This window comes from Tricharina praecox (genome assembly GCF_024521635.1).
Source record: "Tricharina praecox strain CBS 144465 chromosome Unknown BZA05scaffold_4, whole genome shotgun sequence".
Taxonomy (NCBI): Eukaryota; Fungi; Ascomycota; class Pezizomycetes; order Pezizales; family Pyronemataceae; genus Tricharina; species Tricharina praecox.
In genome coordinates, this window is record NW_026250406.1 from 451223 (window position 1) to 478066 (window position 26844).

General features: G+C 53.7%; 8 protein-coding genes and 2 non-coding genes across 10 annotated transcripts; 8 read left to right on the forward strand and 2 right to left on the reverse strand.

Annotated features, from left to right (window-relative positions):
- Positions 1–196: 196 nt before the first annotated feature.
- On the forward strand, positions 197–1266 carry BZA05DRAFT_198566 (uncharacterized protein). Its single transcript, XM_051479467.1, has one exon. The coding sequence runs from the start codon at positions 571–573 to the stop codon at positions 1018–1020; it is 450 nt and encodes a 149-aa protein (XP_051342466.1). The 5' UTR covers positions 197–570; the 3' UTR covers positions 1021–1266.
- Positions 1267–1952: 686 nt separating this feature from the next.
- BZA05DRAFT_198604 (uncharacterized protein) lies at positions 1953–3054 on the forward strand. Its single transcript, XM_051479469.1, has 3 exons — positions 1953–2394; positions 2457–2494; positions 2556–3054. Exons 1-3 carry the CDS (start codon positions 2117–2119, stop codon positions 2837–2839), a joined length of 600 nt encoding a protein of 199 aa, XP_051342467.1. The 5' UTR covers positions 1953–2116; the 3' UTR covers positions 2840–3054.
- Positions 3055–4960: 1906 nt separating this feature from the next.
- Positions 4961–5998, forward strand: BZA05DRAFT_388176 (uncharacterized protein). Its single transcript, XM_051482652.1, has one exon. The coding sequence runs from the start codon at positions 5168–5170 to the stop codon at positions 5717–5719; it is 552 nt and encodes a 183-aa protein (XP_051342468.1). The 5' UTR covers positions 4961–5167; the 3' UTR covers positions 5720–5998.
- A 451-nt stretch (positions 5999–6449) lies between these two features.
- Positions 6450–7418, forward strand: BZA05DRAFT_442034 (uncharacterized protein; the record flags this gene model as incomplete). Its single annotated transcript, XM_051486712.1, has 1 exon — positions 6450–7418. One exon carries the CDS (start codon positions 6450–6452, stop codon positions 7416–7418), a length of 969 nt encoding a protein of 322 aa, XP_051342469.1.
- A 1480-nt stretch (positions 7419–8898) lies between these two features.
- Positions 8899–9636, forward strand: BZA05DRAFT_442035 (uncharacterized protein; the record flags this gene model as incomplete). Its single annotated transcript, XM_051486713.1, has 3 exons — positions 8899–8994; positions 9059–9531; positions 9609–9636. The coding sequence occupies 3 exons, from the start codon at positions 8899–8901 to the stop codon at positions 9634–9636; spliced, it is 597 nt and encodes a 198-aa protein (XP_051342470.1).
- Positions 9637–10875: 1239 nt separating this feature from the next.
- Positions 10876–11937, forward strand: BZA05DRAFT_471441 (uncharacterized protein; the record flags this gene model as incomplete). The annotated part of the gene is made up of 2 exons (XM_051487958.1): positions 10876–11066; positions 11137–11937. A coding segment is annotated over exon 2 (585 nt), but the record flags the coding sequence as incomplete, so codon positions are not given.
- A 1815-nt stretch (positions 11938–13752) lies between these two features.
- Positions 13753–15519, reverse strand: BZA05DRAFT_463458 (uncharacterized protein). The gene is made up of 3 exons (XM_051487707.1): positions 15099–15519; positions 14595–15032; positions 13753–14528 (listed from the first exon to the last, which is right to left on the reverse strand). The coding sequence occupies exons 1-3, from the start codon at positions 15232–15234 to the stop codon at positions 14089–14091; spliced, it is 1014 nt and encodes a 337-aa protein (XP_051342472.1). The 5' UTR covers positions 15235–15519; the 3' UTR covers positions 13753–14088.
- A 3431-nt stretch (positions 15520–18950) lies between these two features.
- BZA05DRAFT_t83 lies at positions 18951–19022 on the reverse strand. Its single transcript has one exon. It is a non-coding gene; the product is annotated as a tRNA-Thr (tRNA).
- Positions 19023–20239: 1217 nt separating this feature from the next.
- Positions 20240–20311, forward strand: BZA05DRAFT_t56. The gene has a single exon. It is a non-coding gene; the product is annotated as a tRNA-Thr (tRNA).
- A 3992-nt stretch (positions 20312–24303) lies between these two features.
- BZA05DRAFT_388186 (hexose transporter) lies at positions 24304–26290 on the forward strand. The gene is made up of 4 exons (XM_051482653.1): positions 24304–24860; positions 24923–25184; positions 25243–26051; positions 26107–26290. Exons 1-4 carry the CDS (start codon positions 24455–24457, stop codon positions 26223–26225), a joined length of 1596 nt encoding a protein of 531 aa, XP_051342473.1. The 5' UTR covers positions 24304–24454; the 3' UTR covers positions 26226–26290.
- The last annotated feature ends 554 nt before the right edge of the window (positions 26291–26844 follow it).

Here is a 26844-nt window from a genome sequence, read left to right on the forward strand (position 1 = left end):
CAGCATCGAATCGCCAAAGCAACGCAGAGCACCGTCACATCGCTAAGCGACGCTGCGACGCCAACGACAGCGCAGATCCCGGAAAATCTTCACGCCGGCTTCCACTTCCCCGGTACGTACCGTAGTTAGCTCCAGTTAGTTCCACCGCCCACGCGAGCTGCGCCATAAGCCATCACATCGGACGGACCCTGATGAGGTCTTGAAAAGTGGTGCAGCCCGACCACGAAACGAACGAACGAACGGCAGCATGCGAGATCGCGAAGCAGCTCTGGCGATCTGCGCAGAATCCACGCTACGCTGCAGTAGAGGTGCTATAAACAGGCGAAACCGGGTCGGAGGACGGTGTCCGTTGGGAGTGCGACAAGTGGGAGGAGAAGACCGGTGAGTGCGGTAGGTGGGTAGAGTACTATCGCGACGAAACGTGTTGTGCTCTCTTCTTTTTTTGTTTCGCATGGTCGGATGGGCGGAAGGTGGAAGGACGGATGAACACAGACTTCAGTACAGGTGTGTATAAATTATTGTAGGTGTGTCAAACAGAGTGAAAATTTTCCAAACACATGCACACCGAGTATGAGTGGTGAGTATCTACCAGTCAGTTACATCCGGATCTCCTCCCACTGCCTCCCCCTCCTCCCACTGCCTCCACCCTCCCCCTTCCCCTTCCCCTTCCCCTCCATCACCCACCTAATACCTATAATCCTCCTCCTCCTCCCAGTACTCAGGCGCCTCCACTACCGTAGTATCGACCAAATCGCCATTGCGGTACTGCACGCGCTGATTCCGCTCATCGACGGGTCGCTGGGAGTTGGCGATCGCGATCGCGCCCGAGCGCACCTTGTTCTGGATGCTGTCGACGTCGAAGGCCGCGGCGGCTTTGTTGGGGGCCGGGCGGCGCTGTGCTGGCCCCGCTGCTGGCCCCGCTGCTGGTCGTGGTACTGCGACTGCAATCGCCGTAGAAGCATATATGAGCGCGAGCAGCATGAAATATGGGTTGCACTGCATGGTGGGTATTATGTTTGACTGGACTGGGCGGGCGCGCGTGTGGGGGCGGGTAGAGAGGGAATTATTGGGAGGGGGGAGGGGAGACCGCGGACGAGGGAGACGCGGGCTTTATGCCGCCGTCGCCCGGGCCGTTCCGGAGGGGATTGGGTGGAGGGAAGGAGGTGACAGGCGGAGAGAGAGAGAGTTTGGTTGCGCAAGCACACTCTCCACCACCACTACCGTAAACTCTGCGAGTCGAGGGGTGAACTCATTGCACACGTACGGACGACCCAGCTCGTCAATGCCGTTCGATCTTGGTGCCGAAGTCTGGACAGTTCCATGTACCAATACCAATACCAGTACCGTAGATACTCTAACTCCCGACGCTACCCCAGTACCCTACATACGTGCTCCCGGTCATCGCGGACTCGCAGGGCTAGGTAGAGCTAGAGCCATTCCGCCGGAAAACTCTCGAGTCTATATACATAGATTGGAGACGAAGAAGTCCGCATGCCAATGTATACCGGTACTAGGTACGGCAGGGCTACGTAGGGCTACATACGCAGGTCGCCTTGACTCGGAAGGAGTGAGTACGGTACTGGTACTGCCGACCGCGGCAGACACACACACGTACAGTACTCTACGTAATCGATCGCGTTGAAACTCTCCTGGCGCGGCGCATCGCACTCCTACCTTAGGCAGGTATTGACGGCCCCTTCGCGTCGATACCGGTACGATTGAGCAATAAGCATTCGGGGCGGCGGACGCAATCGTCTTCTACCCGAGTAGAGCAGAGTAGAGCACATAGCAGGAATGACCCCTCGATACCTCGAAACCTAGCGAGGCCCTGCTCAACCACATCAGTGCGAAATCTCCTACCGGTATTCAATCTAGGTAGACCCTTCCCTGCTGTCGGAACTGCGATCCACTGGCGACCTCGTACTGGCGACCTACCCACCTACTCTCGCCACGAACTGATAGTTTCTGTCACGACTCCTTCTCCTAGGTACCATACTCCTAGCTACCCCTCAATCCACCGAACTCTACCTACAGAACTCTATGCCCCCCTCCAAACCTAATGACGTACCCACTCCCACCGGCCCTCTAGTCCGCCTCACCCCGCCTCACACCCATCATGCTCCATCACTCGCCAGCAATCCCGCGACTTTCGCTTTTTCCATCGGCGGCGGTCAGGCAAGCAGTGGGCTTTATACTTTTTCCGCGCAGAACGGTGCGGAAAATAGTTCCGCTCGAAACTTGTTCGGTCGAAGGAGCGGCGATCATGACCTCACGATCACCCAGAACAGAGTGCTCTGATTCGAACGCCGAAGGGATCACCGCGGCGGGTGTGTGGTGTGAGGGTTTAGGCGTGGGAGAGTGGTGTGAGAGGAGTGCGAGGAGTGAGTGCGAGGAGTGAGTGCGTAATCGAGCACGGAGACGACGAGCGGTGAAGGCTAACTATGGTGAACTTGAAGCTTGAGCTTGAGCTTCGTTGCGCACCGATATCCTTCTGGTCGGCACCATATGAATCTCTACTCTAAAGTTCGCGACTCAATCCACTGACTTCACCACAGTTCACAGTTCACAGTTCACGACTGCGGCGGGGAGGGTGGGCTCCCACTCAATCCGTTTATCGGCAACCGCACCTCCCACCCACCCGCCACCCACCCGTCACCCATCCGTCAACCGCGGTAAACGGCATCATGCACCACGAAATATCACTCGATTCGAAACTTTCTGCGCAAAGGTCGAAGGAGGGGCACCCGCTATTTATGTTTCTCGTGGAAAATGCAAAAATCAGTGTGCGGATGCGACTTCCGGTTGCGCTTGGAGCGGAGGAAAGTTCCGGAGGAAATGAAGAGTGACGAGTGATTGCGTAGAGGTGACGAGTCGAGGGAGGCTATCTAGACTGCCGCTCCGTCTGGGAGGTGCAGTAGGTACGGTAGATAGGTTTCTGGTAGGTTCGTCCAGACTCCAGCCTGGCATAGGTAGAGCTCGCGAGAACTTAGAAGGGCCAGTTTTCTCGAGCAACTAGAGAGTTTGCGCAGTTGCTCAAAAGATCGACAGATCAACGGTGTGCCAATCAAAGCAGCAACACGTCTCGTCGGGGTTCTTCAATTCGATTTTCTGCATGTACTTCTTGTAGTAAATCCAGTCGTATCGCGAGTTCATTGATTTCACGTCTTTTTGGCTTTCCAATTTTCATCTGGAAGCGTACCTATCCAACCTCATCCTTTCGGTCTTTGGGTGGCATCCGACTCTTTTTTTCTGGGTTCCAGGCAATATCCTATGCACAATCTGAGCATGACGGCATTCTAATTCTCGTTGACGGTGAACATGGGACGCGGCGACGGTTCATGGTGGTTGTTGGTGGTATTTGGTGGAAGGCTGGATTTGCGTTTTGTCTAGACGCAAATACCCTTGATCTGCGTCTGGACAAAACGCAAATTTCCAGATCCAGAGCGCCAGGAAAACAGGGTCACAGCCTGGTTTTTGCGTCTAGACGCAAAGCGCAAACTCTCTACTATACCCGCGATTCCGTACCATACATACTCCCTCCCTGGGCCTCGAATCCTCGTACCGTATATAGCCTCAGCCCTACCGAACCTTGTAATAGTTAGTATCAAACTCAAACTCAATCCGACCCCCGACTGCTCAATGGAGACGACGGAGACCTGCCTTTACTTGTTTCTCCGCCGCGAATTGACATGACGCGGAGTACACTTTGCTGATTCGCTCCCCTCGAGACTCGAACAGTAAGTTGTAGCTAAGTTCGCCGCGCAAAGTCTGGAAATAATGTGAGTCGTCATCTGGATCCGCGCTGGTCCTGGGATCGGCAGGACGAAAGTCAGCCCACCGGAGTGCGAGTTGGGGGAGCGAGGGTGAGTCAGCACTCAGCAGTGGAGCGCTAGAGAGAATCCGCCCACCGCCAAGCTGGGGGAAGGCTGGCTTGTTGTTGTTGCTTGTTGTTGCGGGGACGGTGAGTCGGCGACGCAGTGGAGATTGTGCTGCGAGTCTGCGACGATATGTAGATTAGGTAGGCGGAGTGGAGTGGCGGTGCTCACTGTAAAACTTCTTTTCCACTATGCACTCGCCACAGTACTCCGTTCGTCTGATCTCACTCCTGTGTGCTCTAATCACACGGCCGGAAATTTTGGGGCCCCCGGCCGTGTGAGTAGAGTACATAACCTCTTCGGCGGTCCCGCTCCCCCGCCCCCGCGCAGCCCCGCTGCTGACTGTACTCCAGGTACTCTAGAGACCCTGAAAACCATCACACCCATCCAGAGCCTCATATCAGCGACTCAGCGGCGCAACATGAGAGCAGTGCGCATGGTAGGTACTGCAATATATGTAGTACACCCCCGGGCCCCGGCTGGGCTGGAGAGGTTTCGGCTGGAGTAGAGTACCTAGAGAAACGTCTGATGTTCATGATAGATACCGTGTCTATCTACCGTACTCCAATCTCGAAGTAACTACTGGAGCCCATACTCAACGGCTCTCGAGACTCAGAGGCGTGTGTCCTTCCTTGCATTCGACACCTTCACCGGGTTGTCAATTCATCTTCTGCCGCTGTAGACTGTATGACACATTGACACCAGGCGTATCGCAAGGGCGCACTCGTTTAGCAGTACATACTGTGAGTCTGTGATGGATACAAGAACGGGTACATACGGGGGTGCCATACTCTATTCGACTATCGTGAAGTGAATCATATCTACCCCCACCTACTTGTGCATAGAGTAGAATAGGTTATGGTTGCTATGGCTCATCCGCTAACATCCGCCCCTGCAACATGTGGCTCAGTCGCTTCGTCGACTAATAGCAAGGCCGAGATAGCGGATGCACTATGGATTGCAGGGGATAGGGGGTGTGATTCACTCGAGGCTGCCTGAGTAGAGTACCGAAGTCAGTCATCTCCGCGATGTTTGCGAGTTTGAAGGCGGGCGATGCAGAATGCACTCTGTTGACAGCAGTCATAACGGAAGAGTCACCAGCGGACTCCGTAGATTGAGCGGTCGTGTATATAAAGCGGACATTTCCTCTCATTCTTCTTTCTGTTTCGTTGTCTCTCTCTATTCCTCAGCTGCGGCGACGACTACAGAGACGACTAAAATCGTAGCAAACGACGAGACAACAACGATTATCGTAGTTACATCGTTATTCGTGTGCCAAAGTCATTCACATCATGTCTGGAACCACTGCCGAACACTCAGCCCAGGAATCCTCCTCGTCAGAGGCGCTGTACTTCTGGAAACCAGACTCCCGTCTCGGCGGGTTCCTGAGCCAATGGACATCCAGCGCGTTCTCCGACGGACGGCACGAGTTCTCGAACGCGGAGCAATACATGATGTACCGCAAGGCGCTTCTATTCTCTCCCACGGGCGACTCTGACGCGGTCGTGCGGACGATCCTTGGCGAGTCCGATCCTCGGCGGATGCGCGCGCTCGGCCGGAAGGTCCGCGGCTTCGACCAGGCACTGTGGGATGCCGAGAAGTATCAGATCGTCCTCGAGGGGAATCTCCTCCGCTTCCGGGGTAATCCCGAGTGTCGCGCGAAACTGCTCGCGACTGGCAGGAGAGAGCTGGTCGAGGCGAGTAGATATGATAGAGTCTGGGGTATTGGGTTTTCTGAGCTGCAAGCTCCGACTGTAGATCGCGCGAGGTGGGGTGAGAATTTGTTGGGGAAGGTTTTGATGGAGGTGCGCGATGTGCTGCTTGAGGAGAGTGGTGTGGAGTAGTTCTTCGGGTTGCGAGATGTCTGATGCAGTCGTGAATCTTGATGGCAGCTGGTTAAGTGGGATTGATGTTTGAAAAGAATCGCTCTCTGAACTTCTACCTATTTGCTTTACTGCATTTGCGAGCTATTCTTTTTTGTAGTATTCACATCACGAACTTGTATCGTTTCAGCCTCTTCAAGCTGTGGTGTTGGAGCTTAGTCACTCGAATAAGCCTCCACCGCCACAGGCGTGATCAACAGCAGGAGCGTGACGATACATGAACCACACCGAAATAGAGCATATATTTTTGAACCGGACTACTCGTAGTTGAGAGCAGCCAATGCCGACCACTACAAGATAGAGGCTTATGTCAGTCAGCATAGGTAACTCGTTCTAATGGTGCGATAGGCACATGCCCTTCATTATGGTTTTGGCCAGGCAACCTATCCGGGCCATCCCAGCGATTAAGGTTCGATGACTGGCGTAATGCAGGTACGGCTATCTGGATAAGGTATGCACTATCGCAAGACACGGAATAGTCTAGATTTAGCAGGCTTTGGATTGCTCGTTGGGCGACGAAAGTGAGATGTCCAACGTTTATCACATATGGTCGATGGACGGGAGGGGCATCCAGAGCAATCCTCCCTCCAACTCAGTTTTCCAGCCGTCCCTCCTCGACCAGCAGCCAATTCATATAAATGCAGCCCCAATCTCACCCGAGAATGGATTTTTTTCTTCACCCACGACCAAAATGCAATTCATCTACGCCCTTCCTCTTGTCCTCCTCGGCCTCGGCCTCGGCCAGACCCATGCTGCTCCCACCCCCGTCATGCCTCACACTTCTGAGCCCTTCGCGCGCAGGATCCTCGAGGACACCTCCGCCGCTACCACTGAGCTCGATGACTCAATTCGCGCCGCCCTCGATATCGCTGGGCAAATCCCGGCCTTGATCTCGGCCGACGAAAGCGGATGGCTCACCATCAAGGTTCCCGTTCCCGCCGCGATCACCGCGATTACCGAGCTCCCCATCACGCCGCTCACCATGGCTCCCAGCCCCGTCGCCGACGCGGAGACGCGCGCCGCAGCCCTGCAAGCCTTCACCACCGGCCCCAAGGGTAAGCTCTCCGTGATCCCTCGCGCGCCGTACCCTTTCGAGGGCGCCGACGGCAGCAAATTGAGAGCGGACTGGGTGAACGTCTTCCCAGACGGCAGGGAGGAAGCCGCAATCGACACGATTGTGCGGGAGATGACGGAGAAGGAGGACGAGGGTGCGAAAACTGGTTACAACTTGAAGTCTATAGAGAGGCAGAGGGCTAACATTGAACCGTCGGTAGCAGGTAAGGCGCCCGCTCTCATGAAGCGTGCCGACACCAACGAGGACTGGTACGCAGACTCCGGCTCGGCGCCGATGAAGTTAGACGCGGAGTTCACCGACCTCGCGCCCCCAGGCGATAAGTTCCAGCACGCGGCGACCGCCACCGAGTATTACTACGGATTCGTGGGCAAGGGGGGCCGTGCTATGAATCAACCTGAGAGACGGGCTGTCACTGTCACTCCCGTCCGCGAGAGTGTCACTATCCTGGTCGGGCCTGGGGCCATCACTGGGGGTATGGAGGAGGTCCCTGTGGATGAGGTCCCTGTAGATGAGGAGCCCGTTATGGAGCCTGCGGGAAAGAAGATTGGGGGGAAGATTGTGAGGGGCCGGAAGCCGCTTGCCTGAAGAGGGGGATCAAGAGGCGGTGGTGTTCAGCCATAGTGCTGGGACTGGCCGGTGATTGTGGGTAGAGGCATGAGGAGCGGATGGAAACGCGGGTAATGGAAATTATGCTATTTCATTCGTCGTAGTTACTATGATTAATTAATAATTAATACTATGCCGACTGATCGACAGACGAACTCGGTGACGGTGAAGTGACTGTGTGTGATTGAAACGATTAACAGGTGCCTAATAGCATGCAACATTTCCAGTAAACCAGCCAGTCATTACGGGAGGAGGAGGATGCAGCATGCACTACTACCACCACTACCTCGCCCACTACTTCTTTTTCCTCTCCCTCACCAGTCACGATCTATTGACATCCAGACCCGCAAGCCAGTAAAACTTGCACCGCAATAGCCCAGAAACAGACTTCCTCCATCACCGGTAGTCGGTCAACCAGTAGTCGGCCAGCCAGTAGTCGGTCAACCAGTAGTCGGCCAGCCAGTAGTCGGTCAACCAGTAGTCGGCCAGCCAGTAGTCGGACAGCCAGTGGTCAGTCAGCCAATAGTCGGTCAGCCGGTAGTCGGCCAGCTGGTAATCGATCAGGATCCCTCAATCACCAGTAGTCGATCGACATTTGATGTTGTGCTGGTGGGGGGCAGGTATTTTTGACAGTTCGACAGTAATCAGTGGCAGTGTTCGTTGGACGTCTTTCCATGTTCGCAGCGGGCAGGCAGCGGAGTTTCAATTCGTAGAAATATGACTGGTACGCATAGAACCTCAGATTCAGGTTACAGCATACCGATACATTGAAAGTGGTGAAGCCTGTCGTAGCCAGCGAGCTCCTGACAGCCCAGCCCGTGTTATTCAATCAAGCGGCGCGTGAGCCTGTGCAACCCCGCTAGCGACTGCGTGCCCTAGACCTAGAATATGATCTTGCCCACCCCACAAACCCACCGCAACCACTTCTTCCTCTCCTTCCTCTCCTCCCTCTCCTTCCTCTCCTCTCTCTCTTTCCTCTATTTCCTTCTAACATCATCCTCTTCATCACGCCTCGGTGCGAAATTCCTATTACTCACTTTACTTTCTAAGCCCATGGCATGCGATGAAGATCATCGATTCAGAATCAATGATCTTCATTGCATCTACCTTCCTTTCCTTTCTCTTCCCCTCCAGCTTCACCCGTCCTCTCACTTCCTTCCTATTCTCTCATTTCCTTCCTCTTCATATGCCACGTAAGTTTTACATCTTCCCCTTTGATTCCTTCCTTTTGACGAACCATTCCTAATGATGCATAGATCATTTCCACTTTGCCACGCCGTGCTGGACCTCGTCAACCCGAATAAGGAGGTGAGCAAGTACTTGAAGACCAAGGTTTGTCCCTCACCTCCATCATCCACATTCCTCGCGCTAACGAGCGAGAAGATAACTCAAATGGGGCACCTCTTGTCAATGCCCGAGGGACACTAGCTTGTGTTGAAATAAGTTAGTTAATACCACAATGGGGTCCCCCGGTTGGTTTTTGAGTGCGATTGGCACTGTATATTGTGTATACTTGGCGTTCACTGGCGTAGTCGCCGGCTCGCCGTCATCCCTAGTAAGTGCCTTCCCATCTTTTTCCCCCTGCCCACTGGAGAGCTAGACACTGACTTCCGTTACAGACTTTGATTCGGGTTACATGGGTCCTTCGGGACCCACTACCCAGTCGGCCGTCACTAATCGTGACGCCGGAGAATGGGCCGATCAATGGGTTCATGGGGGAGATAATTCCCCCGTTGTCCACCGGGCACCGTCAACGGTGCCGGTTGCAGCGAAGCGAGGAAGGCGACAGTACTGGATGCGACAACGAAGACACAGCCATGGTCTCGGAGTATCACGTCCAGCAGGTCGCCGCCAAGCACCGTGTTGAGCTGACCGATGAGGGGAACAACACGACCACCCACAACATTGCGGCTCTCTTACTTGGCCATTGGCCAATCTACCTCGCGGGGACAATGGCTCCCCGAGGACGACATTCGTCCGCTACCAGGCTCGCTGCTGGATCTTTTGTGAAGATGCGACAGTTTGGACGTCTCAAGGCTATCCAGACCGCCCAAGAGAACGAAGAAAAAGGAAACGATGGGTTCAATATCAAGTGGAATGAACACCCGGCCACCATCATTGGTGGCTTCTGTTTATTTCTGTTGGAGATTTATCGCTGTTGTTGGGCAGGAAGAAGGAGGAGAAGGCGAAGAAGTAGAAGATGGATGGAATGATGGTTGTGAAGAAGGATGGGAAGAAGGATGAGAAGCGGAAAAAGGAGGAGTAGAACAGGCAACATGGGTGGTTTATGTAGAAGAAACAGAATAATCAGAGGCATACAACTTACCGACATCTATCTTCCATCATTGAACTATGTAGCTCTATTTTACACATCATGCCTTTCGGTTGTTGCGATACCTGTTCGCTCGGCTATGTTCACGCATGTGTTATCACTCGCTTTGGATCATTTTCAGGGACGTTTTGGGTCGATGGGGTCTGTTGAAATATAAGTATAGAACAACAGAGATAATTGATTCGATGCAATAAGAATCCTATCGTCAGCGGCGAGGCCTCTCTTCATACACGAGACTGAGGTACCTCCTAAAGTGCACCGCCGCGTAACCATATGCTCATCGACACTCCGTCGCGGCCGTCGAGACATGGTCTTGACCGTCAACCGCGAAGCCTTATTCGTGCCGACGTTTCCGGGCGACTAAAGCTTGATAGGCTCAGCTGAACCTGCAAATAGTTTTGCAGTTTAACCAGTTATAGTTCGGTGGATTCTGGGTATCTAGTCGGTTCGAATGTTGCGCTCCACAAACTGGTTCGTTTGCCAGTTCTAAACGGCTCACGTTCGGTCGGGTGCTGGCCTTAAAATTCACCACAGTAGATAAATAGATGATATAAGCATAAAGTTTGGTACTGCCTTTCAACTAAGTGGCAGCGGGGTTCCCGGTAGTTAGTCAGCCGGTAGTCGGCCAGCTGGTAATCGATCAGGATCCCTCAATCACCAGTAGTCGATCGACATTTGATGTTGTGCTGGTGGGGGGCAGGTATTTTTGACAGTTCGACAGTAATCAGTGGCAGTGTTCGTTGGACGTCTTTCCATGTTCGCAGCGGGCAGGCAGCGGAGTTTCAATTCGTAGAAATATGACTGGTACGCATAGAACCTCAGATTCAGGTTACAGCATACCGATACATTGAAAGTGGTGAAGCCTGTCGTAGCCAGCGAGCTCCTGACAGCCCAGCCCGTGTTATTCAATCAAGCGGCGCGTGAGCCTGTGCAACCCCGCTAGCGACTGCGTACCCTAGACCTAGAATGTGATTCTGCCCACCCAATAAAACCACAGCAACCACTCCCTCCTGTCCTCCCTCTCCTTCTTTTCCATCATCTCCTTCCTCTCCCTTCCCTCCTTCCTCTCAACAACATCATCCAACTCATCACGCCTTATTACTCACCCTACTTTCTACTCGCACACGAGAAGTGTCTATCCGCAACATTTTCCGTTCCTTCCGTTCCTTCCGTCACTTCATCCCTCCTTTCAACTTTTCGCTTTCCTCCCTTCCTACTCCATACCAATTTCTTCATCCCACCCACATCCACAGCCATTATTCCTTAGCGGCTCCCCAACTATTCGGATATGCCACGTAAGTTTGATCTCTTCCCTCTTCATTCCTTCCTATTGAGTCTTGAGGAACCATTTCTAAAGATGCATAGATTATAAGCTATGATTCGCGTCGTCGAGTTGAACCACGAACCACTGCAATGGTGGGATGAGAGGTCTATGGAGACTTTTCGTTGGGGTTCTGGTGCGTTCCCATCCTTTTTTACCCCTGTAGTGCTGCCCGCTCGAGAGCTAGACACCAACTTCCGCTACAGACCCCGATTCTAGATAGGTTCTTTGACCTATTGAAGGACTTGGTCGATTACCATGGGCCTGGTGTTCGAGCCCATGAATGAAGCCAAAGGCGGAATATTTCCGCCATGGTCACTCCAGATGCTTCACCAGCCGCCAGCGGTGCGGCGGGGCATTTTCGGCGAAGCACCAGCGGTGCTGTTTCCGCCGATCGAGAAGCTGTCGAACAGCGGATCGTTGGTGTCGGGAAAGATTTCCCATCACGCGCCGAGGGGCCTTGCGGTTCGAGTCGCGGTTGCAAACCGCTGCCCGGTCCTCGGCTGTTTCAGAAACGGCATGTCTTACACCAAGCATACGACTTTGCAGAGGCATATTTTTACTCACCATGCCGATCCCAAGGACCCCGAGGTCAAGAAGAATTGTCGTATGCAGTGGAGCATACACGTTGCTGGAACGCCGCGTGGACCGGAGATTGAAAAGCTGTTTGGCCCGTGGCCATGTTGTTCTGTTCTTCGGCCGAATATGGAGTTTGACTCTACTTCCACGACTAGGCCGCAGAAGCGTGAGTCTGCAGAGTCGCGTAGTCTCAAGGATATCACAGAACAGGGGACCAAATTCGACTACAATCCGCTCATCCAGCTGCGATTGGTCGAACTATGTGCGTCCTCTCGAACTAGTTACTACACTACTTGGGAATGCAGAAAATCTGCTTCTCATCTACTGTGCGAGCACCCATAGTCGGATGGACGACTCGCCTACACAGGCGGAGACGAATGAGTGGCTAGTCCACGCTGAGTCACAGCGCAGTCAAATCAACAGATTTGACCGGCGAACCCCGACCGGCCCCCCGCAGGATCCCGCATCCTTACTTCGCAACGCATATCCATACATCCCCGCGCTCGACCCGCGCTACTTCCAGGCGGCACGGTTCTCAGGCCCGAGCCACCCCTCTCCCGTTCCCCCACAGCACAGCTGGACGCTTCCGCATCCGCACGGAAGCGTCAAATCCTGATCAACAGGCACCTCTGGAACGCACAGAAGGGAATGTATTTCGACTATGATACTATCAACCGGAAGCAGATGAACTATGAGTTCGCGACTGTCTCTGGTATTGCTTTGCATGCATAATGCATTCGGAGGACGGCCGAGTAGGTGGATAGAGAGCGATCGAGTGTGGGTCTGCAAATAGATTTGCAGTTCATGCGGGTTGCTAGTCATTTAGTTCTTAGCAGTGGAGTTGGAAGTTTGTGGATTCTGTGTTTCTAGTTGGTTGTAATGTTACTCTTCGAAAAACATGGTTCATAATCTCAGTGTCAGTTCTAAATAGTGCAACTTATTCGGTCGAGTTCTAGTAGCCTTAAAATTCTCGAATACATAAAAGCATAAGCGTGTCAGGCAAGCTTGGTACTACTCCCTTTCGATTGCCGACGTCAAATTTTCTGAGGACTTGCTGTCAATTCCAGCCATGTCATGTAGACCAGAACACATGTTCTCTGACTACAAGCGGGCCGTCACAGATGACCATCACTCATTACACTCTGATACGATTGAGTTTTTGGTGTGTCTGAAAAGTTACCACCAAGAGCGACGATCGGGTGTGTCGAAGCCTCGGAATATACTACTATATAAAGAAGCGAGTAGTGGGGTAACTACCGTAACTTCCGGTGCGGCTCGGTCTGGACGGTAGTCTGAGCGGGACGTGCCGACTTGCCGACATGCCCACTGCCGTAGTCCGTTACTCTGTCATTGGGTGGCTCGTGAGTCGGGACGGAGTGCAAGGTCACAGGGTGGTGGTAATCGGCCACCGCCTACGGCGGATGAGCGCTCTCGCGAGCTCTTGGAGTGGGTGCACGAATACGTGTCTCGTGCCATGCCAGACACCTATGTAGTTCCTTATTCTTTGGCTCCTACCTAAGCCTCTGGCTCGTCAGTAGCTATTACCATCTCCTCTATTGAATACATACCTACAAATGCTACCATCAGTTGGGAGTTTGCGGTTTCTGGGCTACAGGTCTGATTCTAGGATCAGCGTTTTGCTGTGTTGATGGTTCAAGGAGTTAAGATTTTAGGATCGCCGGTGCGGCTTTGCAGACCTCCTGACTCCTGAGTTGCCTTGTCTTAATCGTTCACTGAACGCTCCAGTATCGATTAAGCTGGCAAATGGCGTCGAAGAAATCATCACATCACTTAAAATCACTCGCTAACTCACGTCACGGGACATTTCTCACGTGAACTTCAGACGACGCCGGCGTCAACGCTGACAGTGAGATTCCATGATTGAGACACGAGATTCCGCATTACAGATGCATTAGCCTGTGGTGGAAACATGCGCCACTGATTTACTGTACATGATCACGGTATTCAGAGTATTCGCCTAGTTGTGGAAGTAATATGATTCGAAATTGAAGATCATGAAAAATTAGCGCAGAAACGACAGATCCGAGTCCACACCCTGCAGAATCTCTATGCAATACGGCCCACCACCAAACTTCCTAACTTCGACGCCCTACCGTAAGAAAAACATCGAACACAATCTAATCGCGCTGAAAGTGCTGGAGCTCCCCCGCTCCGAACTAAAACAGATGAAGAAAACCCAAACTAAACGCCACCGATTTCGAGGAAAGCAACCGCATGAAAACCAACCAGACCGAAAGACAAACACCGAACACACTAATCGTACCGAAAGTCCTGGAGCTCCCCCGCCCCGAACTAAAACAGATGAGGAATACCCAAGCTGAACGAAACCGATCTCTGAACACCCGCCTGACGGACCTTGAGGAGAACATCTCGACGACCTTCTTCCGGGCCATCGCTCATGGAGAAGACTCACGCCAACGTCCTTGCCAGTAGAATTCCCTGACCCACACCCAGTCGTCGTCGGTCAAGCAGATGCCGGCATTGCCACGCTGCTCTTCAGGTACTTCCTTTTTGTACCTTGAGTACAGGGCGTCCTTGCAGACACCCTTGGGGTGATCGGGGTACCAATACTCGTTATACATCCTCGCAACTGAGGGCCAGTCGTTCCCCAGGTCGTCCCTAAGGAAACGTATCATGCACAATTTCTCGTGCGTGTAAGTTTCCCTCAGGGCGGCGACCTGGGATTCGTCTGCGTCCTCGTCTTCCGAGGTGTCGGTGGCGTCTCCTTGTTCCTGGGTGTCATCAGCTTCGACATCGTCCTTGGACGTGTCCATGACGTCTCCCTGTTCGCCGTCTTCAGCGACAGATGTCGCTTCCTGGTTCTCTACTTCCGTCGCTGCGGTCGTTGCGGTATACATTAGCACTCGCCCATGCACCACCGCAGCTAGAAGACTGCACTTACCTGACTCGTCCTTTGGGGGGCCAGCTTGCGGGACGGCCTTGTATTGTTCGCCCACCCACACCCATTCGTCATCAACCCCTAAGATTCCGGCATTGCCACGACGCTCTTTAGGTACTTCCTTTTTGTACCTTGAGTACAGGGCGTCCTTACAGACACCCTTGGGGTGATCGGGGTACCAATGCTCGTTATACTTCCGCGCGACTGAGCGCCAGTCCTTGCCTAGATCGTCCCTGAAGAAACGTATCATGCACAATTTCTCGTGCGTGTAGTGTTCCCTCAGGGGTGCGACCTGGGGTTCGTCGTCGTCCTCATCTTCCGACGTTTCGGCTGCGTCTCCTTGCTGCGGGGTGTCATCGGCTTCGACTACGTCCTTGGACGTGTCCATGGCCTCTCCCTGTTCGCCGTCTTCAGCGACAGATGTCGGCCCGTTGCCCTGCTCTTCGGTCGCCGCGGCATACATTAGCACTCGCCCATGCGCCGCCGCAGCTGGAAGACTGCACTTACCTGGCTCGTCCTGGTTGGCCTGTGGAACGGCGGTAGGTTCCTCGGAAAGCCTAGCACTCTCGGCGGCTTTAGTCTCCGGGATATCAGAGACTTCAGGGACTGGGGACTTGTTCGGAGCGGGCGCTGCGCCTGCCATTTTGTTTCTGTGGTGGTGGTGGTAGTGGTGGTGGTGTTAGTATCGGTGGTTGTGGATGACAGATGTTGCGGGGTGTCGCTCCAAGCTTGCCGCAGTGAAGGGTGTTTCTTTGTGGCGGTGTGGGTGAGGCTTTGAGGACGATGGAGGATGAAGTGTAAGGGTGAGGTGGGGAGGGTGGGATGAGTGGGATGGGGAGGAGAACAAGACTTAATCTTACAGAGGCTCCAGAGAAGTGTTAACGTCTTTTGGATCTTGCGGGATGTTCTAAGGCTTGTCGCAGTGGAGGTGTTTCTTTGTGGCGGTGTGCGTGAACTTTAAGGAAGATGGAGGATTGAGAGTGGGGGAGGGTGAGGTGGGGGGGCGGGGAGGGGAGGGTTTTATAGGTGGGCAGGTGGAGAGGAGAACGAGACTTGATTTTGCGAAGGCTCCAGACAAGCGTGAACGGCTTGGAATGATGACGACTTAAACCGATTGCGGGAGCTTAACTTGGTCATAACATCAAACACGACAGGCGTCACAGTAGCACTCGCGATAATCCAAGCGTTGCGGGCTGCGCATTATGCGCTGTGAGTATTTCTTTCACGCATGTGCACGATTTGGGCGGGGTGCCGCACACGGATAGAGCGATTTATAGCCAGATGAGGGAATTTTCTCGCCGACGGTCAGGATAAAGCATTCATTTTAAAGGAGCCCGCTGGGATGAAGAAGGAAAACACGGTTGCGACGAGACAAGACCCAGACCCGAGAACACCTATTCAAGAACTGCACGCAGTGGTGGGAGCAACAGAAGAGCGTGTGGACGGAGGTGCCAAAGAAGACCGGCCGAGGGAAGGATAGGTTCAAGATCAGAGACCTGTAATCTGTTCGCTAACCAAGATTGCAGCAAGGCTGTCCTCCGCTTCCTCGTCACCACAGACGTGGGCCGGCAGGTCCCCCCCCCCTCGGGGTAGAGCAACAAGAATTTCCGAGCCAGACCTCTGACTTGGGAACTGCAGTAGCGGATCCCACCTACCCCATAGCAGGAGAGGAGAGAAAACGAGCGAGAGCAAGAGCAGCGGAGAGAGCAAGAGCAGCAGAAGAGAGACGGTAGGCAGGGGAACATCTTTTCCTCCCCACACCCCCAAACCTCGCACCGCCGGCACCAGACACCGCGACCTCAGAAAGACTGATGCTTTTCCTTTCCATTTTGTCATCTGATTATTCTTCTTTCTTTCCGTCTTTCCTTTTATGTGCGGATGGGCCAGGCGGAGGGCAATAGGGAACCTACATCGAGCTCGCGGCCAGCGGTCGGAAACAGTGCAGTGGGGTGGAAAAGAACGTATATACAGCCACGATCTGATAAGGTCGAATGCTCATGCATGATGGATGATTAAACAAAACAAAAAACCGTTGACAACACCCAAAATCATGTTATACGTCCAACCCAGACCTGCCAACGGTTGCGAGTTCAATCGGGTTCCTAAATCGGTCGAATTCGAAACAGAGCAGTTTGTTTGGCGGATTCTGCTTATGTAGTTCGTTTATCAGTTCAAAACAGTTCAAGTTTGCCGTTCAGTCGTGTGCTCGCCTTCAAATTCACTTGAGTACATGCTACATAGACGCATAAGCATGCGCAAGCTTGGAACACCTTTTCAACTACAGGATGGTAGGGAAAGCCACATCGGGCCGCCCGACGAAAGTTGGGTTTGACAGTGGCGGGGAAACGGAGGGGCGTGCGGGTAGACATTGCCATGATCTAGACAGGTCGCATACAATCAATGATTAAACAAAAAAAAGACCCCCTTTTTTAATACTAAATTCAACAAAAATATATCGCTGCTCAACCCTCCCGTCGCAACCCCCCTCCCGTCGCGACCCTCCCGGTGCAGCCCTCCTCCCACCACAAACTTCTCCGCTCAATCCTCCCAGCGCAACCTCCGCACAACCCGACAGATAGAAAGACAGACAGAGAAGACAGACAGCAAGAAAGTAGGAGAATGAAGGGACTAGCTAGTCCAGTTCTCGCCCCGTCCAACCTCCTGTGAGCTCCGCTAGGACAGCTTCCCTAGCTCTCGCTTCTTCCGCCCTCGACACTCTTTCCGCTGCCGCCATTCTTGCTCCTACTTTCTCAGGAGTGTGACAGTGACAATTCCGTCCACAGCTGGGATAGCCACTTGCGAGTGACCTCTTGTGTCTCCCTCGCTATGCCGCTGCAGAATGTTACATAATCACCACTAACCTCCGATCAACGTTAGCGGCTTGTTTATAGGCTTGTTACGTGCTGTGGGACGCAGCTGGAACTGACGTCTTTGCACCATTTTTTGACCCTTGGCTGCGGACCTTGGGCGGATTTTTTTGTTGAGACGTTGGGACCGGCTGTCGTACCTGGGACTGCCGGGGGGGGGCTTGTTTCTGTCTTGCTCGTCGATTCTGTTTTGTTTTGGTCGCTTGTGTTCTTCTTGACGGTTGTATGACGATGCGGTGGCGGCCAAAGTTGGCCGATCTGTTTGGACAGTGGCGTGGAAACGGGGGCGTGAACGGGGCGATATTGCCATGATCTAGATAGGTCGCATGCAATTACTGATTAAACAAAAAAAAAGTTGGCCGGTCTGTTATATTTATTCCGGCGGGTCTGTCTGTCTCTCTCTCATCCTCCATCACCACGTGTGTCATTCACCTATTCATCATCACTTTTCTTAGGCGTCGTTGTTCATCACTTGGTTTCTTTGCTGCTTGCTTTCTTCAGTCCAGTTCCTCTTTGCTTTCTTCGAGTGTGCTTCTTTTAATACTGGGTCTCTTGACTCGCTCTTTTTTTTTGTTTAATCAGTAATCGCATGCGACCTATCTAGATCATGGCAATGTCACCCCGTTCACCCCCCACTCCCCCGTTTCCACGCCACTGTCCAACCCAGCTTTCACTGAGCGGCCCGATGTGGCTTTCCTTGCCCTCCGCCCTGGCCTTTACCGAAAATATATCGCCCTCGCACCCGCACTCGCACTCGCACTCGCGCCCTTCAGTCTTCCCACCGCCGCCGCGCGTCTCCGGTCCACTATTCTACATCGCCCAGATCCTCAAATTCCGCACCCTCCTCCTCCGCTTCCTCGAGTCGCCTCAGCTCCTCTCTCTCTTCCCGCTCCCTCAGCTCCCATTCCGACACCTCACTTGCTGCATCTTCCTCATCGGCCTCTGGGATCCGCCTGCCCACAGCTGTGGAGGAAAGAAAGTCAAGGATGGCTTGGCTGCACCGGTCGTCTGCAAAGAGGTCCCGGATTTTTAAGTGGTCTTTGCTCCTCCTTGTCTGCTTCCTGACTTCTGCCCATAATGTCTTTTGCTGACTTTTCCATTCGGGACAGTTTTTGAAAAGGTGCTCCCGTCTTGACTCGCTCTTACTTTCTCACCTAATCCTTTCTTCCGTGACTTGTGTTCCGCGTTCCTCGCCCCTGACTACAACCCACTCTTACCAAAGCCGGCCCTGGGCCCTCTGCCCCTGCTCCCTCAGTGCTAGGACTTCCCCACTGTCATTCGGAAAAGTCACGAATAAAAGCGATGTCACAAAAGTAGTTACCTTTCACAACTGAACACAGCAGGCTCCCCATTTTCAGACTGGAATGCCAAATGGCTGCCACCTCCACAGCGAGAAAACGCGATGCTGCCTAACGAACCCACGGCGCTGTCGCTTCCGGCCATGTACCAAAATCTGGATCGCCGCTCGTCACTAGCGTGGAAGCAAAACATTAGCTCTGACGCGGATTTGAACCGCGGATCTCATCATTACTAGTGATGCGCCTTACCGCTTGGCCACCAGAGCAGTAGATGTTTTCTTCATGAATCTTACTCATATAGTCTACAATAAAATGTCTTGTCAACAACACAAGAACCTGTATAATGTATTTGACGACAGCCGCACAGTAACGAAAAGGGTGCACCCGGTTTTAAAAATCAACGATTCAACACCTGACACGATGCGACCCAATCCAACGCGATCTAACTTCGTGTAACATAGAGAAGTAACACAGTGTCACCGGTGCTGACTGATGATGCGGTTGCACTGCATAATTGTTGAGGTTTATGTCGACTTTTTTTTCACCCAGCGACACAACCGACTCGAGCACGACTAAGGGCCTGTCTCGAATATGGACACATGTACTCTAGTTACTACCAGGCGACTATTCCCGCTTCAGCATCCGCACGCTCAAGAGTCGAGACCCGCACGAGTGAGACCCGATGCCCGCGCGTCGCCGGCGCCACCGGCCCACCGCTGCAACTGCGCTCCTCTCCCGCCGAAGCCCAGGCCATCCATCATGCATCCATGTGCCCAGTTGACCAAAGCTTAATTCGCATTCTGTTGGACTTCCAAAATAACGTGCGCGACTTTATTTTTGTCTCATCTGAATCAACGCCAACAGCTTGCGGGGCCCAGAAGCGCCAACGGCCGAACCCCGGTCCGATCCGGAGATCCTTCGGATTATCGCCTAGCGAACTGGCTAGCGGCAAGCCGACTCCCGACTCCCGAGGCCGAACGATCTAAGTGCATCATATGCATCCCCGGGCACCTGTATTCCTTATTTACGGTCGCTGATCGCGAGTGAATACCTTGCTGGGGATGCAGTGTACTAGGGTGTGAGGGAAAGTGATGCACCACCTCCACCGCGAAATGGTGCCTAAAGAGGTGCACCACTTACCCTTACACCTGTGTACGTGCGCTGTCAAGAGTGATAGAATGAGGCGGCTTCGGTCAAGCTTCTTTTTTTTTATTTTACGTTCATTCAGTATTCGGTCGTGCTCGGCCATGACAGAGTCCGCACCGGCAAATTCACCCGCCCCTCCTCCCTATCACCGCCACCTAGAATACGGCACTGCCAACATCCGTGCTTTTCGTGAGGTCCAGCACAGCTATGGTATCTAGGCTAGAGTTGTGAACTTGTGCGAGAACTCTATTTGAGAACTCTATGTGAGAACCCATGATGCAAGCAGGTTACACATTCTAAAAGTCTCATGTGTTAGAATAAAAAATTGTCGTCATCCGCCCTGGTGGCCAAGCGGTAAGGCGCGTCACTCGTAATGACGAGATCGCCGGTTCAATTCCGGTCCAGGGCATCTAACTTTTTGCTCTCCCTGGAGAGGCTCCAACTTTTTTTGCCAAACAGAAAGAACGTGTGAAAAAAACACCCTGAACACCTCTCCTAGCCTCTGTGTGATTATCAAATGCATTCGACTACCAAACGCATTCGAATACCAATACCAAACGCGTTCGACTACCAAACGCATTCGAATACCAATACCAAACGCGTTCGACTACCAAACGCATTCGACCACCAAACGCATTCGATTACCAAACGCGATACGTCGATACCTTCTCTCTACATAAAGTAAGCTTTTTTCTTTCTTTCTCCGTGGGTGTTTTTGGGTATCATAGGTACTGTGCCACGCGTGCCCACGGTGATATGAAAAAAGAAAGAAGTTTTTTTCTTCGCCGGCAACACGCGATATATCGTCTGATTATACCTTTCCTACATACATACGTTGGCACTTGGGAGGCGACGCTTTTCTTCGTGTACTCTATGTGCACACGCGATGTGCTGCCGTTTAGTTTTTGGTTCGCATGCAAGGCGCTCGGCTGCTCGGTTGCACCGGTTCGGCTGGACACCTCCGATAGTAGCCCGCCTGTGGGCCCCCGCTTTGCCTTGTATATACCGGGAAAACGCAAAATACAGAGAAGGCTGAATGAGTTAAGTTCTTTGTATGTTGGGGGAACCGTTCTTTCAATACAACACAACAAGATCGTCGATTGGGAGCTCAGTTACTCGCGCTGCGATGTGTGCCACTGCACTGGGAGGTCATCATCATACATGCATACTTTCGAGCGGGCTACTAATAAACTGATCAAGTACCCACGGTATGTCGGGGCTAGAAGCTTGGAACCGCTCCGACGAAGTTTTTGCCTATGTATGCGCTGCACTGCACTGCAATGCCCGCCCCCACCCTCTAACTCGCCACTCGGGGGCGGGGAAGAGCTGCCAGAAGCGGGGGCCGCCCGCTCGTATAATGGAGTGGGCGGAAGTTGGAACGAATGCGACAGATTCACCGGTGGTCACCTGTCTATCTGTCTGTGTCTATGGCAGTGCATCTACGAGAATATACGACCGAGCTTGACCAACCAGTACAACACCGCAGTGCAGCGCCGCACCGTCACAATCACCATCACCGTCACCGACTCACCGGAGAGTCTGTGGGCCCTCGGCGGGACGTCCGGACGTCGCAGCGCGACCGTTGGTTAGCGGCCATTGTATAGTATACCTACTCTAATCTATAGTAGAGTGGTTCATACATCCGAAATGTACAGCAATCTATGTGAAGCAGACGTCCAGGACTGTCCTGTCAACGGCGAAATTCCAATCTGCCACATGACGGCTCGAGCTCGGGGGCTCGAGTCGGGGCTTTCGTACCCGCTCTCTCTCTCTCTCTCTCGCAAAAGATGCCCTACATGCCGAGTCGACGCGACGCGTTTAACGTTATCCTGGTGGGCCGGTGGCTGGACACGAATGGCGGAGATTCGAATCGTTCCAACTTCCGTATCCCACAACGACAACAACTCTAAAGTGGGTAACTAGGTAGGTAGCCAGCTGCTGAGATTCCCGCGCCCACCCCAGCCCCCGCAATTCTCATCCCCCAAGCCCTCCTTCGTGCTCGGGGGAACTTGGAAGAGTAGTTATCTCGAGATGGGGGCCGCGACCACAGGTCCACTGCGATACGTCGATACGGAATACCGGTACATATGATCACGACCAGCGGCGCAGTACTAGACTACCGTACTAACTAGGTAGTACGATCGGTAGACCGGTGCAGTGCGATGCCATGAATCATGAGCGCAGTGGTCGGTATCCTGGCGCGCCTGGACCAAAACTCCGCATTTGAGGCACTTTGTGATCAACATCTGGGGAAATATACAGGTGTGCAAGGTTGTCCGGGGGCCCGGGAAATTCGCAGTTCCACGCTATGCGGGTCCTGACTGCCCCCCCTCTCCCCCCACATATTTTACGGGATGTACCTACCCCACATACGAGACAGTCTGCAGGGTATGGAAGTTGGAACTTCGCTTGGAGCCGAGAATTCCAACCACCTCTGTCTGCTCCGAACGCCGCATAGGTACATAGGCAGGTAGCGGTGCACCACAAGTATGTACATAGGACGCTCGCTTCGCTATTTCTCGGTGAAGCCAGGCGCTTAGGGGCGTCTTGGAGAGGGACAAGTACTTGGGGTATCGGTACAGAGCTTCTTTATGGTACGGCTATGTGCGCAACAATACTAAACGGGATGCCTAAACAGCAAATGACGTTCTGTCTGTCAGTACTTGGTGATCGAACATAAAGGGCTTCCGGTGGGGGCCTTAATACCAGGCGGCCAGGCCTCCTTGGTGGGCCTCTGAACTTTGAAGCCTACGTCGATGGCAAGAATCTGTTCCACGGACCGCGGTTTCAGATCACATCTGTACCAGTATTGATTTGGCTTCGTTGCCATATCGTCTTAGGAATGTCTGGATCAGAAGCTTCGGGGGACCTGAGTAGATTGTTCATCACGATGTATTGGTCGACAGCGTTTCCCAAGATACCAGAGTACCGGATTGCGGAAGGTATGATCAATGATGATCAATGATCATGGAACCAACTCAAGCTCCAACGATGAGCCCGCCCCCAAAAACAAAGAACCTCCCACTTGCCACGTTCGGGGCACCAATCTAATATCTATCCCCAGGATTCCATTTATAGTCGAGTGGAAGCATTCTCGGTCCGTCTGCCATCTTGGCATTCCCGAATACCGGACCAGCCCTCCCACTACCAAGTGTCCACACTAGCAAGCTTCGCCGGCAAAGCTGCCGCTTCCCCGCGTGTTGACCGGATCGGCGGAACACCCTGCATATGTACATGTCTCACTGACGCCACTGAGGAGCAGCGCTCCACGCGCACTCTAATCCGGCGGAATCGCGGTACCGCAGCAGACGTCAAAACAACGTGGCGCGTGTGTGTCGGTGACGGCCGTCCAACGAGAACGTCCGTTGGCCAGTCGCGGGGTGGGTGCGTGCGAGGAACTCCGAACTAACCAACCGGAAAAAGAGTTCTGACTTTCTGCCCTGGTTATTTGGTTATGTACTAGTACTCAGTTAGCATTCGATTGTCTGTATACGGCTGCGATCGACGGAGGGGGAATATAATCCTTTTCACCCGTGATGATGTACGAGACACTCTTCGACGGCGCCCACGGTCCACGGCCCGCGACGGTGGGATTGGCTTGGCTAGGGAAACTACCTTGAAAGCCGCCGGTGAGCATCTTTTTTTCTTTTCTTTTTCTGCCTTCTTGAAGAACCACCGACGACGGCGGCGGCTTTCTCGACAATGAGGCTCCTCCGCAGGATGGATCCGTCGGGTCGCGCCATGTGACTGACCCCGTCCCTGGAGGATCCGAATTTCATCTATGCGGCTGCGAAGTACGGTATGTACCCAATCTCGGAGCCGAGAAGTTCATTGCATCGGAGCCAGGAAAAATTCCCAATTTCCACGAACCCGCTGAGATTTCCCTGGGGAGGGACCGGGCGTGTGGGGAGAAGCTACTACCTGGCGCGCGCGGCGGATCGATTGACGAGGCGGTATGCACATAGGTACGTTGTTGTCCGTGGTGTCGGGAATGCGGTCCGGCCCCGCCGGAGTTCTCTGCAGGCCAGGGGTGGGTGCGAAGGGCTCGGCCGTTGACAATAAGCACTTGTCCACCAGAGCCGATCCCCGTGGGGAACCGGGACGCTCGCCTCTCATGCACGCCCCGGATAAACTCTATCTAGGCAAGGCTGCGTTGGGGGGGTTTCGAGTCCCTCTTGGAGTCTTGGACTGGCCGCGGTGCACGCGGTGCATGTATGGCTGGACGGGCGTGGGGTACATTTGCAACGCGGCTCGGTGGGCGTGGTGGACTTGTTGTCTGTCAGTCTGTCAGTCTGTCAGTCAGTCTGTCGCATGCGGGGCGATCAATCTCGGGGTATGGACCATGGGCCCACCGGGGAGGGGGAGGCGGGGAGGGGAGGGGGGAGCCTTACTATGCACATACTACCCTACAGGGTTATGGGTATCTAAGGATTTGCTATATAAACTATCCCCAGCGAACCCCACATTTTTCTTCCCTTCTCTGGTCCCAGCACATACGCTCGTACGCACGCACGCCAGAACAGATCGCCAAACGTGCAAACGGTACCCCACCATGGCTTCCAAAGTGATACCGATCGCCATTCCGACCCCGGTCGAGGCCGCCGTCGACCCGCTCGTCACCACGCTCGCCGACGCAGATGAGCGCCGCTGGTTCCAGAAGCCGAACCTCCGCTCCCTCTACTTTTTGATGATTCCGGGGCTGTTAGGCGTCGAGTACACGTCCGGATTCGACTCGTCGATGATGAACGGTATCCAGACCATCGTCTACTGGGAGGAGTATTTTGGAAACCCGAGGAAGGCCCAGCTCGGTATCCTGACCGCGTCGTACTCGCTCGGATGTCTGGCTGCCCTGCCCGTTGTCCCGCTGGTGAACGAGAAGTACGGGAGGAAGATGGCTATCTACGTCGGCTCGGTCATCATGATTATTGGCGCCGTCCTGCAGGGTGCCAGTCAGAACTGTAAGTGGCACTCGGGAGGGGAAAGGGAAAGAAGGGACTCGTACTAATATGACAAACCACAGTTGCCATGTTCGTTATCGCGCGTCTGATTCTTGGCTACGGAATCCCGTTCGCCATCGTAGCTGCCTCATCGCTCATTGGAGAACTTTCGCATCCTCGGGAGCGGCCCATCATGACGTCGCTTTTCAACTGCTCCTGGTTCATTGGCGCCATCATCGCCGCCGGAATCAATCTGGGAACTTATGACATGCCCAACAATTGGTCGTGGCGAATTCCCAGTTATCTTCAATTCGTACCGAGTTTGACGCAGCTTGCGGCCTTGTGGTGAGATCCCCCTCAATGTCCTTTTTCGTGAGAAAACGAGTGCTGATGCGGATATCAGGGCCATCCCCGAATCACCTCGTTTCTTGGTCTCCAAGGACAGGTACGAAGAGGCTCGCGCGATTCTGATCAAGTACCACGCCGAGGGCGACGAAGACAGTGAGCTGGTGGCAGCCGAGATGGCTCAGATCCGCGCGACCATCGAGACCGAGCTCGAGAACAAGAAGATGGGCTGGATGCAATTCTTCACGTCGGCGGCCAACCGCAAGCGTGCGGTGCTGGCGCTCTGCATCGGTGTATTCGCGCAGTGGTCCGGCAACAACCCACTGTCGTTCTACCTCAAGAAGATCCTCGACCAGGTCGGCATCACCGACCGTCGCGAGCAGAACATCATCAACCTGGGCATGACGTGTTGGTCGCTCTGCACCGGTCTCTTCTCGGCCCTCATCGTCCGGAAGTTCCGCCGCCGCAGCACCTTCCTGACCTCCATCTCGGGCATGTTCTGCGTGTACATCGCGCTCACCGTCGCGTCCTCGCAGTACGCGAAAAACGGAACCAAGGGCGCCGGAATCGCCACCCTCACCGCCATCTTCGCCTACAATCCCTTCTACAATCTGGCCTTCAACGCGCTGACCTACACCTATCTGGTCGAGATCTTCCCCTTCACCATCCGGCCCAAGGGTATCACCATGCAGCAGTTCTGGGGTCGTCTGGCCACGTTCATCAACACCTTCGTCAACCCCATCGGCCTGGACACCATCGGCTGGAAGTACTACATCTGGTACTGTGTGTGGCTGATCGTGGAGCTCATCGTCGTGTACATCATCTACCCCGAGACTTCGAACCGTTCGCTCGAAGAGTTGGCGTTCAGTAAGCATCCACCTCCCGTGCACCACTTGATTCAAATTACTGACGCATTCCCCAGTGTTCGAGGGCCAGGACATGCAAGACCGCGTCAACGCGAAGGTGGAAAAGGGATACGCAGCGCATCTGGAGCACACATCGATCCCGGTGGACGACAAGGAGGTTGCCGCGAAGGTTTGAAACCTGGAGTGCTGGAAGTGTATGTCTGTTGCTTTTTCTGTTGTTGGATGATTATGAATACTGGGTTTTCCATTCCCATCGACGTATCGTACCATGGTGATGCCAACATCTGCGTGACCCTTCTGCAAAATCGAGTAAATCTCGTGAAATCAATCTAGCTGCTCGCAAGAATGGATCCGTTTTTCAGAAACGAATATCCTCGTGCTCGGCGCCCGGCCGCTATTTTCTATTGTGTTTTCTTTCAGTTTCGGTTTCGTATCCTTTATGCAATCGTTCCTGATTAGTACAACATCATACTGTTCTCCGCACCGCCGAGGAGACTTCAGCCGTGTACCTCAAGTGTCCCATCGCAAACAGCCTGCTTATTCTTGGAGTAGTTGGCGGCCATACAGACGATGGCGAAGACGACCGCGATACCAAACAGGAAAATGGCCGGCGGGAGAGAAAGAGCTGGTGGTGTACCCAGAATATGCGGTTTTCCCTATCCAGTCCCCTTCGGCCGTACTCGGTGTTTCTACTCAGCGGTGCCAGTCAGTCAAATGCTCGGATCTAATCCGTCCCCTCCTCCAGCAGGGCAGGAATCACATAGAAAGCGCATACCAAGCTCACATTTGTAGCC

Coding starts and splice junctions, on each gene's coding strand:
- BZA05DRAFT_198604 (XM_051479469.1), top strand. CDS start 2,117: ATGCTCCATCACTCGCCAGCAATCCCGCGACTTTCGCTTTTTCCATCG. Junction 2,395..2,456: donor GCGAGGAGTGAGTGCGAGGA/GTGAGTGCGTAA, acceptor GTGAACTTGAAG/CTTGAGCTTGAGCTTCGTTG. Junction 2,495..2,555: donor TGCGCACCGATATCCTTCTG/GTCGGCACCATA, acceptor ACTTCACCACAG/TTCACAGTTCACAGTTCACG.
- BZA05DRAFT_388176 (XM_051482652.1), top strand. CDS start 5,168: ATGTCTGGAACCACTGCCGAACACTCAGCCCAGGAATCCTCCTCGTCA.
- BZA05DRAFT_463458 (XM_051487707.1), bottom strand. CDS start 15,234: ATGGCAGGCGCAGCGCCCGCTCCGAACAAGTCCCCAGTCCCTGAAGTC. Junction 15,033..15,098: donor GGCCAACCAGGACGAGCCAG/GTAAGTGCAGTC, acceptor CGGCGACCGAAG/AGCAGGGCAACGGGCCGACA. Junction 14,529..14,594: donor CCCCCCAAAGGACGAGTCAG/GTAAGTGCAGTC, acceptor CAACGACCGCAG/CGACGGAAGTAGAGAACCAG.
- BZA05DRAFT_388186 (XM_051482653.1), top strand. CDS start 24,455: ATGGCTTCCAAAGTGATACCGATCGCCATTCCGACCCCGGTCGAGGCC. Junction 24,861..24,922: donor GCAGGGTGCCAGTCAGAACT/GTAAGTGGCACT, acceptor GACAAACCACAG/TTGCCATGTTCGTTATCGCG. Junction 25,185..25,242: donor ACGCAGCTTGCGGCCTTGTG/GTGAGATCCCCC, acceptor TGCGGATATCAG/GGCCATCCCCGAATCACCTC.
- BZA05DRAFT_198566 (XM_051479467.1), top strand. CDS start 571: ATGAGTGGTGAGTATCTACCAGTCAGTTACATCCGGATCTCCTCCCAC.